At 35.3% G+C, this 19230-nt stretch overlaps 1 protein-coding gene across 2 annotated transcripts in view; it reads right to left on the reverse strand.

Moving 5' to 3' along the window:
* Positions 1–6210: 6210 nt before the first annotated feature.
* GALNT3 (polypeptide N-acetylgalactosaminyltransferase 3) overlaps positions 6211–19230 on the reverse strand; it is a 52009-nt gene continuing 38989 nt past the window's right edge. For both annotated transcript variants that reach the window (XM_070357841.1, XM_070357838.1), the window contains exons 5-11: positions 18340–18574; positions 17750–17867; positions 16122–16322; positions 13937–14068; positions 13637–13738; positions 8496–8648; positions 6211–7770 (exon numbers count right to left, since the gene is read on the reverse strand). In XM_070357841.1, the coding sequence (XP_070213942.1) occupies positions 7648–7770; positions 8496–8648; positions 13637–13738; positions 13937–14068; positions 16122–16322; positions 17750–17867; positions 18340–18574 (1064 nt within the window). In that variant the 3' untranslated portion in view covers positions 6211–7647. The remainder of the gene's footprint in view (positions 7771–8495; positions 8649–13636; positions 13739–13936; positions 14069–16121; positions 16323–17749; positions 17868–18339; positions 18575–19230) is intronic.

Consider the following 19230-nt stretch of genomic DNA (forward strand, 5'->3'; position numbering starts at 1 on the left):
CCTTGGCCATGACAAGCCTGTGATCCATGAAGGGGCAAGATAGTGTAGTATGGCCGTAAGGAAAGGCATGTAGATCTAGATAAAACAGACTAGAGAGCCCAGAAATAGATACATACACAGAGGGCACTGATTTCTACACAAGGACAGCAGTGCAATTCTTTGGGGAAAGAAAGTTCATAGATGATACTGGAACAACTAGATATCCTTATGAAAAATAAATCTCAAATTTGTACATCACTCTATATATAAAAAGTATTTCAAGGATAATTATTCACCTAAAATTAAAGATAAGACAATAAAGTGTCTAGAAGAAATGGAAATACAATTTTACACCCTTGGAGCAGATAAAGATTTCTTAGAACATACAAAACACTAAACATAAAGTGTGATAAATTACACTTCAATAAAAAGAAGTTCTGTACATTAAAACATATCTTTAAGAAAACAAATTCAGACTGGGGGAAAATATTTACCATACATATGTCTAACAAAGGATTTTTATTCATAATACATGAACATCTTCCACAAATCAATAATAAAGAAATCTATCCAATAAACATGTTCAAAAGACTTAACATTTTACAAAAAAGATATATGACTGTCTAACATGAACATGAAAAGGTGTTCAAAACAACTCTTCATGAGAGAAATAAAAATTGAAACCATAAGATACCCTTCCACATTCATTAGAATGCCTACAATCATAAAGGTTACAAATACTAAATGCTGGTGAGGACTCAGAGCCACTAAGAGCTCTCATATACTGCCTGTGGGAATAAAAACTATTACAACCATTTAAAAAACAACCACTTGGGGACTTCCCTGGTGGTCCAGTGGTTAGGACTCTACACTTCCACTGCAGTGGGCCTGGGTTCAATTCTTGCTCAGGGAACTAAGATCCTGCAAGCCATACAGCATGGCCAAATAAATAAAATAATAAATAAAAAACAACAGTATCTTGACAGTATCTTTTAAAGTTAAGTGTACATCAAATCTATAAATCCATTCTTATGCATCTATCTAAAAGAAGTAAAACCACACATTCATAGAAATACTTGTACATGAATATCCATTGTACTCTTGTTCAAAACAGCCAAAAAGTCAAAACAACTGAAATGTCCATCAATGGAAGATGGATAAACAAAGTGTGGTGTATTCATACATGGCATATTATTTGGTAATTAAAAGGCAAACCTACAGATACATAAAGTTTCATGGGTGAATCTCAAAAATGTTATGATGAACAACAAAAGCTCCCTGAATTTTATTATATATAAATTGTATCTCAATAAAAAATTAACTTTATAAAACAAACTAAAAAACACTGCTGGTAGAAAACAAATTATTTAACTCTGCTGCTGCTACTAAGTCGCTTCAGTCGTGTCTGACCCTGTGCGACCCCATAGACGGCAGCCCACCAGGCTCCCCCGTCCCTGGGATTCTCCAGGCAAGAACACTGGAGTGAGTTGCCATTTCCTTCTCCAATGCAGGAAAGTGAAAAGTGAAAGTGAAGTCGCTCAGTCGTGTCTGACTCTTAGCGACCCCATGGACTGCAGCCCACCAGGCTCCTCCGTCCATGGATTTTCCAGGCAAGAGTACTGGAGTGGGGTGCCATTGCCTTCTCCTATTTAACTCTAATAACACAGAAATAAAAAAAAATATATAATGTCCTTGACCTAATTTATAGGCAAGGAAAAGAGGACAGTGTGAAAATGCTCACAATATGATTAAGTGAAAACCTTTTCATACATAATATATGCTGTTTACTCTTTAAATCGAAAGATAGCAAGGAAATAAATCATGTTATAGTTTACAAATCCTAGGATTTGTTCTAAAGTGATTTGTCTTTTTTTTTTTTAGCTCCTTGACATCTGGACTCCCTTTCCTCTTCCTGTGAATGTCAGCCTTCTTCTTCAGAAGCCCCAAACCCAGATTCCCACTTTCATAAATTCCATTGCTGGATACTGGTAATGGGAATTTACCCCAGCGGCAGCTTTGGCAGTAACTCCGGGAATTCATTCACAACTGTAGAAGGAGGGTCGTCTAGTAGCCAGTGTCAGCAGTGGGCAATGCCAATGCCAGGTGACTAAGAGGGGCAAACCATTCGTTTGGTGTTTGGTAACAGTGGAAACTATTCTCACCAGCAACCTTCTGCAGCATGTTAGCTTCGAAGCTATATGCTTTGCTTTATCGTTCCCATTTTTCTAGTTTTCTCCAGTGTTATAAATGATTCTATGAACTACTCAGTACCCTTTCAACAAATTTCTTTTCTACCAAAATCATCCAGAGTTAAGAACTTCAATGGAAAAATAAAATAATAAAAGTACTCTAATACAGAATAATGAATAATGCTCCTTCCAGATAATAAAAATTTTACAAATAAGTAGAAATTATTTCTTCTTCTTTAAAAAAACTTAATAAAAGTACCTTTTTAAGAACACCTTGGATTCCTTTCACACTTTCAAAGAAAAATGTTTTTCACAATGTTGTTTTAAAATGGAAGACATTTTCAAAATTTCATTGGGAAAAAATCAAGACACCTCCCATAATAATGCACACAATGGATAGCTGAGATTCTAAAGGAATATCTTGAAATTAAGAAATCGTTAAACAGAAAAAAATACTCTCATAGCTAATGTTCAAAGAAGTATGTGTCTGTGACTGATGCACTTAAGGGATAAGTTTAGTGAGATGCTGCCATCATTCGTGTCGCTCTGGAAGCTTGGCAACATGCCAAACATCTTACCTTTTCTTATCAACTGTGAATTTATCAACCATCAGCTTTGTTGACTTTTTTTATATCTACTAAAATCTCCACATATATAAACTATTTAGTTAATGAATTTCATAAATTTACTATGTGAATTGGTACTTTTATTTTTAAATAAATAAATCTGTGTTCTCTGCAAAACATCTTTTGAAGAAATGATACATAGACCCATCATTTTCCTATCAGAATTTTTTTTTAATTTTGTATCTATTTTCATCGGTCCAAGCAAAAAACCCTTTTTGTTGTTCTTTTTATTAATCGTTTGCATCTTCCATTCTTATGTTTATAGCCCTCCCCCAACTGGCATCCCTTCTGTGCTTAAAATATTCTTTAAAAATACAGAGCTGTTTCACATAGAAGATGTACACATTCCTAAAATGTAATGCAATTTCATTGTTTCTCATCTTGCCCTCATGAAGCTGACATCTTAGTGGAGATAAATGACAAGTTCACACATAAAATAAGACAGTAAATTTCAGGTAATCATAAATGTAACAATGGAAAAACAGGGTGATGCAGTCATGACTGAGTTACTTTATAAAAGTAATCTCTTCTGAGAACACGTTATTTGATCTGAGACTTGACGTATGTAAAAGATACTGCTGTGAAGAGCATGCAGATGAAGAAATGGCTCTGAGACAAGAACAAGCTCGACCTGAGACAGAAGAGACAGCTGCCGTGTGTGAAGCACAAGGAGCCAGAGAAACCTGGTCATGGATGAGGCAAGAAAGCAGCACAGCCTGGGTCAGGATGACAAAAAGTTAGGGAAATTAGTTAAGAGATCATCTAAATCCATGTAAGATATGATGGTTTAGAGAAGAGCAATGGGACTACAGATATAAGCTTGTGGAGACAGAGAAGCCCAGAGACAAAAAAGAAGAACGTTTCAAGAATGTTTCAAGAAACGTCAAAAATGAGGTTTCAGTCAATCATCTCAAATGTTACAGAGATACATGAGGACAGGAAAGGGGATATTGGATTTGACAACTTGGAAGGTGTTAGTGACAGAAGACGGACTGAGGTCATTGAAGAATGCATGGAAGTTTTTTCTTAAGAATACCAGATTGAATCCTCATTCTCTTTTGGTCCCTTCCAAAATCCCTTGAAAATCACAATAAAAAGACAGAGAAAATTCACAGAAAGAAAGAAAAGAGTTTCGATGATGAAATTTTGGAGTTTGGAACGCAAGCCAGTTCATAGTAAGGGTCAGACCAATGGAGGAAGATTAACTCAAAGCTAGCATTGGAGAAGGAAATGGCAACCCACTCCAGCGTTCTTGCCTGGAGAATCCCAGGGACGGGGGAGCCTGGTGGGCTGCCGTCTATGGGGTCACACAGAGTCGGACACGACTGAAGCGACTTAGCATAGCATAGCATAGCAATGGAGAGAGAGCAGATCAGTAATCCATTTTGTACTGTGAGACCACTGAAATACTAATAAAGAAGCTGGTGGTTCTTGGTGCCTCTGGAAGTGAGGTTTAGAGAAAGCAGAGTTGAAAGAGGAAGACTAGCTAAAAGTCTATCTGCCAGTCAGACCCCTGGATCCTCTCCTGGCCTCAAGCAGAAGCCTAGATATTCACTCACTGGAGAGGGTAAAAAACAGAGAGGGTCTCTCAAACAGGGAACACAAGGCACAGTTGAGGACCGGAGTCCTATATTGAAAATACAGCCCAGCCTTCTTCTCCCAATGACATTTCAGTCTATTCCCTCCAGGAAGGTGACCAGAAGCTTCTTCTCTTGGGATCTAAACAGTCATTTTGTTTCACATTGCAAGAGCCCCAATAAGGTCATCTAATAGGAAAGACTACAGCCAACAAGCCCTCCCCATACTCATGAATTTTCCATTAAGTATTCAGTGATCCTCTGTTAAAGGTAAAGAAGCATTAGATATTTAAGGAAAGTAGCCATTATGAAACACAGAAAGCAAAACAATATGGGAAAATATAGCTCAGAGGAAATTGCCAATACAGTAGATGTAAACACAAAAATTTTAAATCTATTAATATTCTTAGAAAAATAAATGAAAAATTATATTCAGGAATTAACAGATATACAAGAAACATTAAAAGAATGTGAATTGGTTTATGAGAATTATGCAACATCTTTTCTGCATAACCACACTAGGTCAATTGTGATGCAATTTAATTTTTGTTTTCTCTTTTATAATTCTTATCCACACATAACTTGGCAGTGTTTTTTTTAAAAAAAGTTTCTCCAAAGCATTCAACTTTATTGTCTCAAAAATTGAAGCTCCTATCTTTTTGTACTTATATTTTAATGGTTTACATAGTAGTGAACTAAATTGTCTATCAAAAGTAAGGCCACATCTCTGTCAATGTAGGAACTTAAAACTTTATCGTCATTGTCAGTTGTAGTAATAGGCAATTTTAGTGTACTGTTTATTTTCTGCTATGGTTAATTGTATGGTCATGTCATGGCTTTACACCCATCAGATTGACCTGAGCGGGTTTAGTACCTCTGGAATAAGGGCAACATACCGGCTCTTCTGCAGCCACTACATCATCTCCAAGGTAGCTTCATGTTGAGCAAAAGTTCCACAGTTTCACACTTGAGTGCATCCAAATCTCTCAGATAGATGATAAGAAGTCTCCAGAAATAATTTCCTGCTAGCATTGTTTCAGAATTCAGATTGTAAAAGATACTATCCTCTCCCTTAAGGACAAATTCCTAATGAAATGAATTATGACACTTGAGCAACAGCCTGAGACTCCCAAATCAGGTAGAAAGGACTCTCCCTTTGAATGCATTTAATGAAATTATATGAAAATTAACCTAATCTAAATAGATTTTTGGTTGGGTCTTAACATGATGATATATGACTGATACACAGAGGGAGCTCAGATTTGTTTTTTTTAATGTGTTTTACTAAGCTCATAATTTATAAAGTCCCTTTGGGGATTTGTTTGGTTTTGTGAGATACAATGAGCTCCAAGAACAATCTGTGCTCCTGGATGTTTACTCTGGAGTTAACAGACTGAGAAACAGAAATAGCACACGTATGTGGGCTCTAGTGTATATTTCACAATACATATTAGTATTAGAAAAAGTCATCGTTTTTCAAGTACTAAAGTACTTATTAAAGTATTACTTTTATTAAAGTATTACTTTTTATTACTTAAAGTCATACTTTTTAAAGTATTAAAGAACTATTTTAAAGTAAAATAAAGTAATATTTTAAAGTAAAGTACTTATTAAAGTAAAGAAATATTCACTATGAATAGTGAGCTGTCATTTGCATCATAACATATAACATCATAATGTCACGCACTGTGCTATTTCAAAATTATCTGTGTTTCTGCTGTATAAGACCTAGGCTTAAAGGCAATATGCCTACCATAACTTCTGACACAAAGTTAGACCCACAATAAGTATCAGTTGAATTAAAATAATGTTGGCATTGTAATAAAGACTGCAGGGTTTTTTTTTTATTTTTAATGTAGGTTCAAAGTACAATGAGAAGACGGGGCTAATAATTTTAAAATATTCTCTTACACACAATTGAAGCCAGGTTAAAAAATGAACCCAATCATATTTTACTTCTTCAATAAAAATAGAAGGATCTATATATAAAATTACCAAAAAGAAAAATCGTTAAGTCTTCCAAGTAAGCATCACACACCAAATAGTTGTCATATACTCAAGGAAAGTTATCAGAAATTAGTAGAAATTTCTCTAAATATCTAACACAGAATCTTCTCTATTTCCCATTTTTATGCCATTGCTATTATTAAGTTTTTTTTTATTATTAATTTTCCCTTAAGAATATCTGATGACTCTGCAATTGATGCTTAGAAATTCAGTATACAAAATTCATGCTTCTCCTATTATCAATTATATATTTTATCCAAAAAATAAACTGAAATCAAATCCTTTATAATAGTGATAAAAATTGGTTTTATTGTATTTTCCATAGATAGAAAGAAGGTTTTTGGTGAAAATTTTCATTGCAAAGATAATCTACAACTGAATCGGTAACAAACAAAATTTAACTTTAAAGGAGTCAAGTATGACATCTGAAACTCAATTTCATAAACATTCAAGATTAGTGAATTTTGGTAGGAAGAAAAGACTAACAGAAAGGAAAAAGACACCTTTTTAACATAGAGCAACTTAGAGGTTTTTTGTTTTTTTTTTTAATTTCTTTGGGAAAACACACAGTATAGTTACTTTTTAAAAAGTCTTTTAAGGAAGACTTCAGTGTTTCAAATCAAGTAGACTTCAGACTAAAATATATTTTTAAATTTGCGAAGAAATCGAAGTGTTAAAAATAGTCTTCTCATTATTTATTTAATTTCATATTTAAGGAAACATTTGACAGGTAAGTTAACAAAATGCAAAAAAAAAAAAGTTTACCTGCATTTTTATATAATAAATTCTAGATCTATAAAAAATTTCCTGGTTTTACACAAAGGCCAGCTTTGACCTTCATTGATCCATTTCTATGTTAAAAAAATATAGTATCAAATCTTTCTCCCTCCCCCCCAAAAAACTAGAAGAAATATTTTAAATTGTGAGTGTGTGAATGTAACTATGCATATTCTCAAGTGTACAAAGCACACAAACATCACTTTTCTGGAAAAATTATTTTCATCATACTATAAACTTCTCTTCCTCTACATCTGGACATTTCAAAATAGTCTTTGGTATTACTAGTTATTGTGCTTTGAAATGGAAACTTAAGGGATTTCTGTAGCAGTGCTACATAGACATTTTAAGATATAAATAAGAAAAAAATGCACTTGGAATAAGTTACAATTAGCTGCTTTTGCATAATTTTCAAAAACTACAGTGTATGCCTAGTCACAGTTTTATGAGAAAGAATATCTCCTTTTTCAACTCCTTAATTTTAAGGAACACTTAATCATTTTGGTTAAAAATCCATTTTTGGAGTGAGTCTGATGGATTGCATGACACTAAGCTTGGATGCTCTCCACTTGCTGAAAGGCACATTTTAAAGAATGGATTATACAGAAGTTGGTCCTAGAATAAAAAGAAAGAAAACAGACATTAAGTTTCAAGACTCAGGGTTAACTGAGAAATATAAAAACACTTCAAGGTCTCATGGAAGCTTAAGGTAGACTTAACAGAATAAATATATACCATTCTTAACTTTTAATCTTTCTAAGATCTACTATGTTTAATTAAATCTTGTTGGTTTTTGGTGTAGGCAACGCAATTTATGCCACCGATGTTCAATTCAAAGAAGGTGCTATATAAATGTTCTAACATTACACAAAACAATGTGCAGGTAAGAATTGGAAGATTCCAGCTAAGCTTTAAAACATATGCTTAAAAACAGGGGGGAAAAAAACCACCTTTCACGTATCCCCTCAAATCTAGATTCATGAAAAAGTACAAAAAATGGGAAGGAAAGTATCAGTTTAGGTAAGAAAAGTATGACTGTCACAGGCATTATAAGAAACTCCAGAAAAACAAATATGAACAACTATTATTAATAATCCACAGAAAGCTGATCTGCATAAATCATGCTCTAAGACATTTTACAACCATTCTGCTCTAAGAGTATTTAATTCATTGATACCTTCTTTCTTAACATAAGGTAGAGATACATAATGACAAAGTTAACAAAGACAAAGAAATTCTGATGGATGACATTAATGTACTGTTTCATATATTTTCCCAGATAAGCAATAGAGCTACTCAGAATAACTATATAGAGGGGTGAATTAACTGCAAGGAGGTACCTTCTGGATCTCCCATATCTGTTCTCCAGTGGCAACTGTTTTGTGACCTTTGTAGGCACATGCCTTCAGCTGAACAGCACCTAGCGCAGCATGAAGACATAATTCCTTCTGGATGTTATGCCGAATTTCATGTTGGGCAGAATATTCAAAGTACTGTGAAAGGAAGAATGCTGTTATTGACAAAAGCACCCTATATCCTCAGTTGCAAAACTGTCAGTAAAAAAAAAAAAAAAATCAGCAACTCACTGAAAAATAGGTATCATAATTACAAACTGAGTTTGGGGAACAGAAAAGATTATGTCCTTTCTCCAGCCTATCACCAATAGTTACTTAATTAAGAAGGTACTATCTTCCTCCCCATGTCAGAAATTGGATTCTAGGTAGGATGGAGACTAGAACAGGTATGCCATAGAAAAGAGCCTGGAAACTTTTAGCAAGCCCATCATTCCTTTTTCTCCCCCCAAGTGTTCCTTCCCTCTTATTCATCTCAATTAATAGTACTTTCATTTAAACTAGTAGTATTTAAACATACTCTTGGGAATTCCCTGATGGTCCAGTGGTTAGGCACTTTCACTGCAGTGGCCCAGGTTAAGTCCCTGGCTGGGGAATTAAGATCCTGCAACCCTCATTCCATGGACCAAAAAAAAAGGGGGGAGGCAGTTTTTCATACCTCAGTTCCTTTGCCTGTAAAAGGTAATTTAATAGCTCCTAGGTGGCGCTAATGGCAAAGAACTTACCTTCCAATGCAGGAGAGGTAAGAGACATGGTTCTATCTCTGGGTCTGGAAAGGGCATGGCAAGTATTCTTGCCTGGAGAATCCCACGGACAGAGGAGTCTGGTGGGCTACAGTCCATAGGGTCATAAATAGTTGGGCACGACTAAAACTGCTTAGCACACAAGTGCACACATAGGGTTATGACTATAAATAGGTTAATATGTGTAAAACGTTTAGACCAGTAACTGGATGTGGTAAGCATTCAATTCATTTTTAGCTGTTGTTACTATTATTGATGCTTCTCTCTCTCCACATATCCAATTAATTGGCTCCTTAGTCTTCCTAAATCTTCCTCTCAGATGCTACCATCCTACCCATCCTTACTTCCACACCCTCATTTCTCTTGTTCAGGCACTCAAAATCTCTACTGCAACACCTCCACATGTGCCTCCAACTTCCACTCCTATAACACAATCCAATCTGCTGCCGGTTTGTCTTTTGTAACATAGATTTGATCCCTTACGTTCCCTGCTTAAGTGAATCACTACTGTTGCTAAGATAAAGCCCATACTTCTTAACTGGTCTGTGAAATCTTCCACTTTCAATCTTACATCAACCACGGTCCCAGTTATGCACTGCTCCTTTCACATAATCCTACCAAGGCAGGACGTGTGTATCCACAACTCCAAGACTGCTTTACAGTGCTCTCCCTGGAATACCTCCCTGGATGCTTTTCTGCCTAGCTAACTCCCTTTGATGCTTCAAAAGTCAACTCCAATATTACCTTCCTTCTTTAGTTTTCCCTGAACTTGTCCTATGCACAAACTTACACTCTCCTCAGGGTTCCCAGAGTCATCAGAGACAACTTCCACAGCACTCTATTAGAATTATGGTGTAGCTAGCTGACTTCACTGTAGACCAAAGTCAGGCAGTGTATCTAGTAATGACATCCATTATAAATCAAATATTTCATAATGTTGACATTCCAAAGAGAAAATGAGTGAACATAATTGATTTTCAATAGGGAAGTAATTAGTCTTAGCACTAATATTTATTGAGCCCTTATTATGTGCTAGGCAGGGACTGTTCTAAACCCTTTATGTGTATTAGAGTAGGCACTCCACAAACATTAGCTGAATTAATCTTGAGTTCCCCTGGCCTTAGCCTCATGCTTAATTTATCTCCTTCCACAAATATAGTATCAGTCATTTTTATAACTGATAGCTCTTCAGATGGAGACTGAAAGCTCTTCAGATGGAAAGAAGGAAGACTTTCTTTCTTCAGATTGAAAGAAAATGGGTTTAGATCAGGAAAACAACATTCTGTCTGTGCTTTAAAAAAGATAAACTTTAGGACCTCAAAGATGATGAGAAGGGCTGACCAGTACTTTACTTCACTCATAATGTTTTTAAAAAAACATTAAAAGGGAAGTTATAAGGAATGGAAAATAGTTGAAGATACTTAGCCAAAGAGTATGCAATTAGCTAGCTGAGAACACTGGAGAGACTTTATCTTAGAACCAGGACAAAAGCACCGGAAGAGAAAGGGGAAGAAGCAAGGGCTTGTGTAACAAAGTGGTAAGGGATTAAACTGCACTCTGCACTACAACAGTATTTAGTCGATTTATTCACATAATCAAAATACTTGTTTTTCATTTGGCATAGTTAAATACCACTACAATGGAGTTTTCTGCTACAAAAAACATCATTATCTGTCAAGAGAGTAGAAGGAAGCCTGAGGAAATGACTAAGTTAGATGATATCTCAGAAACATCTACCACTTAAGGAACCACAATTCCTAAACTAGTTTAAATGCAGTGCTTGACTGAAAATAACATTTAAAGGAAATAAATCAAAATAAAATCAATGGCCATGTCAGGGCAATAGAAACCAGTTATCTTAAAATATAAACCAGAAAATATTATTCTTCCACTCAAAACCCTCAGATGGCTTCTGTGACACTGGGATTAAATCCATGATCTTAACAAGGCCAGTGAAGTCCTGTATGACCAGGCCCCTAATCCCTCAGATGGCTTCTGTCACACTGGGATTAAATCCATGATCTTAACATGGCCAGTGAAGTCCTGTATGACCAGGCCCCTAATCCATGTCTCTGACCTCATTTTCCACCCTCTTTTCCTAGACCACTCTAACTCTACTCCAGCCACACTGGCTTTGTGCCCGCTCCATTTACCTGCCACTGGGCCGCTGGCTTTGGGTCCCTCTGCCGAGATGCTCTCTTCCTAGGACATGGTTCCTCTCCTAACTCCTACAGGCCTCCAGGCTAAGGTCACCTTCTCAAAGTGGTCTTCCTGAATCTCCAAAAATAACTAACCCCACACACACATTATTTCCCTACCCTATTTTTATTTATACCTAAAATTACATATCTATTTTTTCCTTTCCTTTTAGAATACAAACTTCACAAGACAGAGACTTGGTCTTCTTCACTACTATAAGGATGTGACTTACTTTATAGACTGTCAAACAAATACTTGTTGAAAGAATATGTGAATTATTTAACCATTCCAAAATTTCTAAAAGATGCCCCATGATATTCATAATTTAAAAATTATTTTAGAGACAGAACTATAAAAATATCTTTATGGCAATGATAGGAGAAAAACAGAACAGTGTATAAAATATATCTTCAATTTTTATGGTAAATAGATGTAATGCTATAGGAACCCTGAAATAAATTTATAAATATTTACACTTAGTGGTAAAGAACCTGCCTACCAATGCAGGAGACTTAAGAGACGCGGGTTGATCACCAGACTGGGAAGGTACCCTGAAGAAGGAAATGGCAACCCACTTCAGTATTCTCGCCTGGAAAATTCCATGGATAGAGGAGGTTGGCAGCTGCAGTCCATGGGGTCACAAAGCAGTCAGACACAACTGAGCACACACACACACATTTAATGGTAAGATTTTTACAAATGAGGAAATATTTCTCATTGCTCCAAACCTTAATTTTTACTTGGATAGTCCTGTGTTATTTTCAAAAAAAGGCAACTATTTGTATAATTATTTTTTTCTTTTAAAATATGGTGTGTAGGGAAATTTCAAAATAGGAAGATATATACTCATACATCTATGTATATGTATATACATGTAAGTCTGTATATATCTATGTGTATCTCCATCCTATTTCATAATTATATCTAACCATCAAGCAATGGATCTTATTCCCTACCTATAGCTTTTGGGCATCAGCATCATCTACCTTCAGTAAGTAGACTGATTGGTTTGGATGAGTAAGCATTGGAACTGAATTAAACTGAAGCTGAGTAGAAAAAAACATGGAAGTATATGGACTGGGAGATAAACTGGCCCTTTCTTCTTAAAACTGATATCATCAAAGTTCCATCCTGTTAACACAGGGCATCATGAGTATTCATTAATAATACCATGAAAATCCTCTATGTACATCTTGGACTCTATACCAAAACACTTGCAATCCTGCCCTCCCCCAAAAGATATACCAGCTCCTCTCCTGAGGACAATCTGTTCTCACTCCCACCAGCTATTTCACTAACCCTTACGTGTACCTTTCAAAAAATGTTCCCAAATGTCACCTTTCCCAGGCAAATGTATGGACACCCTAATTCTGATGCCCTCCTCCATACCCTCAGAGCACTCAAAGCTTTATCCCAGACCTTACCATCCTGACTGTAAATGCCAGTTTTGAAACAGCTGTTTCCTGAAGGAGCTGGAATCTAAATTGCTTGAACCCAGCAGTGTACCTGGTATGCAGGGGTCACTTAGTGAATTTGTTGAATTAACAACGGAGAGAGAGTCTAATCTTCCAGGAATTAACTTGTAAAAGGCTAGAAAAGGAAGCTAAAACCTAGAAATAATATTTTAATATGTTCTCTATCCATAGTGACATATGACATTTTAGTCTTAATTAGTAAAACAGAGAAAAGGGTAGTAACAAGCAAAGATGTCACCAATCAAGAAGAATCAAGAACATACATATTTTTTAAAAAATCTGTTGAGATAATATTGTAGCCCACAAAAGTACAGTATGAACATGATGTTATTTGCTGTCTAATCCAGTAAAATATAGCCTTTATGTATAATTTAGCAAAATCACCATGCTAATAGTCATGCAACCTTAAAGGTTCACACAGAAGATCCTGTTTTTGTTTTTGTTTTTATTTCAGATGGCATTATTCTATTATATTCTCATTTGCCTTTCTACTGAATGGGTAAGCAACCTCAAACTGTTTTCAGAGGTAGAGTGAAAATCAAAATAAAGTACTCTGCAACTTCAATATTAATTGCCCAACTTACTCTAAAAGTATTTCACATACCAGTTTACCTGAACATGAAATTGATATATGGGTTCTGAAAGACATGCAAGAACTTACTTGTGGTTGCAGGTACTAAACAGAAGGCAGGATTTTTCGTGCAATGCTCACCTGATTTCCCCCAAGTCCATGACACGTGTACAGAATCAATGGTTTGCCTCCTTGGTTATTCTCTCCAACATCCAGACATAGAGGCCGACCAACACTTTTAATCTAAAGGGAAATTTTCAAGTTATAAATTTTAAAAAATCTACGTGGTTTATATATTTTCTCAACTAATTTCTGAAAGTGGTGTTAATGTAAAACTCTCAAAAGCAATAAACCAGAAAGTATTACAGCATTTTTCCTTGAACCACATAAATATTGGTGGCAAAGAGTATACCAAATAAAAAGGAACAGGAAAATACTCACATATCCAGATATAACAGGATTAAGGTCTGGCACATACACTTCTGGATAAATATTGTTCAGATACCACGTAAAATTTTTACACTGAAGGCGGTGCTTTATTTCAAATCTTTTTGAAAGATCACCAAATGATTTCTGGAGGAAGATGAGAAGTGAAGGGGAATGCATAATTAAAACAGCACTGATGAAGTACTTCAAATGCTATTATTTGTATTTACATTAGGTCTTTAAAAAAAAGAAATTCTGGGTCAAAATGTAATATGCAGTTTAACTACAGTCACCATTCATTCGGGCAACAAGTACGCCTGGCCGCTCACTTCTGGCTTCAAAGAGAATCAAGGGCCACTGCAGTGCTGGCCTTGTGCTATTTTATTCTTCCTTTGTGCCACAAACCTCTTTCATGGGACAGAGATCCTAAATGAAATGCTGAAAGCAAAAAATGGTAGTGGGACATTCGAAATGTATCCCAGTTTTATACACTAAAGTGGTCTATAAGTGAGGTGTGAGAAACAGCGCCAATGTACCATGTAATTTATATCTCTTCTCCAGTCAAGACCACAAAGATAATAATAATTTTTATACTTTAGGAATATTTTTTTCTAGTTTTAAGGGTGCTGCTTACTCCTAATAATATCTCCTAATTATATCCTAACAATAACAATGTTTTAGTAGAAAAAGTCAAGTTTTTAATCAACTGTATTTTATTTCCCTTTATCTTATTTAAAAAGGAATAAGAAAATATTTTTTAAAAGCACTTCTAAATTGAAAAGGTATTTGATATAGGCAAAATTTTAAAGAAAAATTATGAGTACCTAGATATGTGTAAAAGTAAATACTCAAGCTTATCAGTTCAACTAACAAAAATATTTTCTGTGCCAACTTCAATGTTTTGAACCCAGGGAGGGGTCTTAGCAAAAGGTAGGAAACTCTAAAGGACTTCTGGGTAGCTTATATATTTTATCATGTAGGTCTATTTGCCCTAGGTAAAAATGGGTTTTCTGGGTCACTTGCCATTTTGTGGGTGACAAATCATAAGCGGTATGTAGTATCCACTCGCCTGCTTAGCCAAGTACCTTATACAGTATACAAACTACCCCACTTGTGTCGGTGGCCACGGGTGAAGGGCTAGCAATCCAGTCCAGTACTGCTCTGATATTGCTTGGTACTGACATGTTATAGGGAGATACCAGAGACCAGAGAAAAAGACAAATGAGGGGACCAGATCTTTATGACATCCGAGGTGCTGATGCCCTTTAATCCCAATATACACTTCCTTACGAACTGGCACGGTTTCTTACAAAGAATTGGATGCCATTTACCAAAGCATGTCCTTAAACTGTCTAGTTTAGTTACCACATCCAATATTGAAACTGTTGGGACTCAATTCTAAATGTATTAGGCATGATGATTCTACAGAGCTTTTATCTAGGACAGGTCAATAATAACCATAGTGCCATGCCTTTGTTAGTACTTATTTCCTTATTTCACAGCTGTTTTGGGAGACAGGTAAGTATTTTATATCAAGACAGGGAAGGAGAGAGAAGAAATGTGGTGGAGCATACACTCCATGTCTGGTCAACCTGCCAATCACCCTATAAAGTACCATGACCATTTTATAGTGTCAAGGGGCTTTGCCAAAGTCACCCTTCCAGAAAGTGGAGCCAGAACTGGAAACAAAAAAGCTTGATATCTTGGTTCATTCTGCCACATCTGACACTGTCTCTCTAATTCAAAATGCCACTTAGCACCTTGATTCAGGAGTTAATCACATCACCTAAAACCAGTTGAAAGCAGTTCCACTTAATCTTATTTTCATTAAGTAAAATATTGAACCAAAGCAGTCACAAAAACTAAATATCTTTCACGTTAAAAAAAAGTAACATCAAGTAGAATACCTCAATTTAAAAAATTATTTTTTTAATTGGAAGAAATTGCTTTACAATATTGCATTGGTTTCTGCTATATATTGCCTCAGGTTTTAAATGCAGTTTATTTGACTTAAAAAAAAAAAGAGAGAGAGTGTAGAGAGAGAAAACTGGCATCAGTTAGTTATACATTTTTGAGTTAAAAAGACCAGCTTCAAAAATAATTCCTTAAAAAATGTTTTATACTTGAGTTGACTCAAACAAATCCAAGGACATGTGAACTTGCTGTGGATTTTTATTGTTAATTGTTAGTTCTAACTTACTTGTTTAACAATTTTTGCTGCATCCGTGTTTCTCCTATAGAATATTTCCTTGTATTCATCCATCCAGACTTCTGCAAGGCGAACTTGGTTGCGAGCAATCACCTGAGTGCCTTTTGGGAAGGTATGAGGGCTTTTGCTGCGAAAAACATGTCCAACAACAGAGCAAGGCATAATCTCCAACTGCCCACCACATTGCCATACCTGATAATTAATGATATTTGTTTAAATTTACAGTATTTTAGGAAAATCAAAGTGTTGCTTTTAAGTTCACCTTTAAGATACTAATAAAAACAAGAGATTTATTACAGCTTTACAAACAGCTTTCTCTTTTATCTCTCTTTACAGCTTTCTTTGTTCCCTGCCAATTCAACTTAAGTTCTTAAAGAACTAGCATTAGGCAGTACAGACACTAGAGACCAAAAAAGTAAACATATTTTCAGAAATTACGTTAACAGAATAGTGATTTCAGATCACTCATAAAAATAAATTCTGAAATTTCTTTTTTTTTGGTCAAAAAATATGCAAGTTCTCTAGTATTCACAGAAGACCAATGGCTCTTCTGCATTTGACTTCCACAGAAGATTTGGAGTAAGTGGGCCCAAACTCTACCTCTTGAACATTCAATTTTGTGATCAAGAAAACGATTCCAGACACTCATTTTTCCAAAACACAACCTATTAAACTTTGTCATTATATATATTAAAAAATATCATGCCATTTAAGAGGGTCAAAAAACCTTATTTGCTTTAACTCTAAATAAAATGGCAAATCGCTAAGTCAGTACCTGCTCACTTAGATGTCTTGACAATCTGTTCTGCCATAAATGAGAAATCTAAACATCATGTTTAATAGTAGGTGCTAACATTAGGGCTGTGATCACATTCTCTCTTTTAAGCAAGTGAGAAAGCTTAGTGATGTGTTCAGTTCAACTGTGCTTGAGATTCAACATGTGCTGGGAGCTGGGAATACTCAAATGAATAAAATAAGACCCCTGCCCTTAGGCCACTCAAACTTGGCTAAGATAATCATTGCCATTATATGATGAAACCAGAGCCAAAACTCAAAACTTTCAACTGTTAGTTCAGTTCTTTTTCTACTACATTCCAGCCTAAGTGATGAGAAATGAATGACAAAGCTATTGAAAAAAATGAACTTATGAAATCAAATACATACATGTAGAGATCTAAAACCTTTGTTTTATTTCTCATATTAACTTTTAATATGTATAGAAAAAAAGCTCATTTAATCCAAAGAGTTAAATTCAATGTTCTTTAAAATTATATGTAAATGTTTTTCCATTCTGACTCCCTTGATAGTCAACCAATTTCCTGAAGCACTAGATTTAATTATATTTATCTTGGCTGGAATTCAGTAGCTACAAGTGCATTAATTGGTGTTAGTGCCTGGACACAATCATTTAACTGATTCCTCTTGTTACACTGGCAGCAATGAATAAATATGAATAAATATAATAAGCTACATTTTAAAAGAAAATATATTGATTCTAAAATTTCTAACAATTTAAGAAAGCACAAAAAGTAAAGACTACATACATCTATGATAATCTGTATCAGCCAACTAGAAATATATGTTTCATTGTTGTATGTGAGCTATATTTATAAACTTACTCTGAAAGACATTTCTATATTTTCACCTCCCCAAATTTCCATTTCTTCATCATAAGTTCCAATATATTCAAAATAGTCTTTTGATATGGAAAAAAGGCCTCCTGCAAAAGTGGGTGTTCTGAAAAATAATCCATTGTCAAACTTTGTTACACAACCAAATAAGAAAAAAAGAACTATTTTAAGAGCAACTGAATCAAATTTACAAATAAAGAGAGATCACAATTTCAAGGCTTTATACAGATTAATAAAAACTAAAAATGCAATCTTCAAAGTCAAGTTCTGGGGGATGGGGAGGAACTGGTAAGTATCCTTCCCTAGCAGAGCAAAATTATTTTGTCTTTTAACTAAACTTAAAGATTCTTAAGTAATGATTATAAGGAAGACATAGAGCTCACTTAATTCTACTTCCTACTAGGTAAATTGTGTATAAGCAAGTCCATAAATAAAGTACTTTTTTATTCCTTGCATACAGAATATTCTTTATTTTTGTTAGTGTGAATCACCTTGGTGGAAATTACTGTAAAAAACAAAGAATGCATAGACATTCAAACAACTGACTATATATAAGACTTTGAGAGCAATCGTCTTACTTGATTGGATATGTCTCATCCTTCCTTCTTTGCTTCTCATGATCGGGAAGTGTTTCCCAGCCAAATGAAAGGCTCCAGTCAAAATTCCCACGGTTATGGTTACTTCCATAAGGAGAAGGTTTGTTGAATTCAAACGTGTTCAAATCTATGGATGCAATATCTGGGCTCACGACAGCAGTGTAGTTCTCAGCTATTCTGGCCAACAAAGGTTCTAACCAACCGTAGAAACACTCACCTGGAAAGAATACAGCTTTAATCAATTCAACAAAACACTCCAGGTTTTTTTTTTTTTTTTTGTATTTTGGAAGAGAGTTTGCAGAGAAATGAGAATATCTAAGTCATTATTATTATTTTGAACATTTATATAAGGGAGATTTCTTAAAGGTTTCTTGTAATGAGATAAGGGTAGGATGAAAAAAAAAAAAAGCAGGCAAGATTAAGCATAGCTAAGGAGTGACTTTGATGGGGAGGGAGTGACATTTTTTGAACCTTAGAATGGAAGTAAAATGATACTGATATATTTAAGTTTCACACTGTGTATTTCTCTTTAAAATGGACTATGAATCAAGGGTGACTTTTTGCTATCCCAGGGACGGGGGAGCCTGGTGGGCTGCCGTCTATGGGGTCACACAGAGTCGGACACGACTGAAGTGACTTAGCAGCAGCAGCAGCTCCAAAAATATTCTGATTTACTTAAACTTGTCTCCTTGAGTAAGGTATAGAAATGGAAATCTTCATTTCTCTGACAGGGTTGTAGGAGAAAATAAGTAAAGGAATCAGAATATTCTGATTTTAGCAATTGGAAAAGAACCATTCAAACCAACTCAGCACTTCACAGGGGATGAAGGTGTGGCACAAAAGGTCGGATTCTGGCCCCAGGCCAGGCTCTCA

Source organism: Bos mutus, chromosome 2, assembly GCF_027580195.1.
Source record: "Bos mutus isolate GX-2022 chromosome 2, NWIPB_WYAK_1.1, whole genome shotgun sequence".
Taxonomy (NCBI): Eukaryota; Metazoa; Chordata; class Mammalia; order Artiodactyla; family Bovidae; genus Bos; species Bos mutus.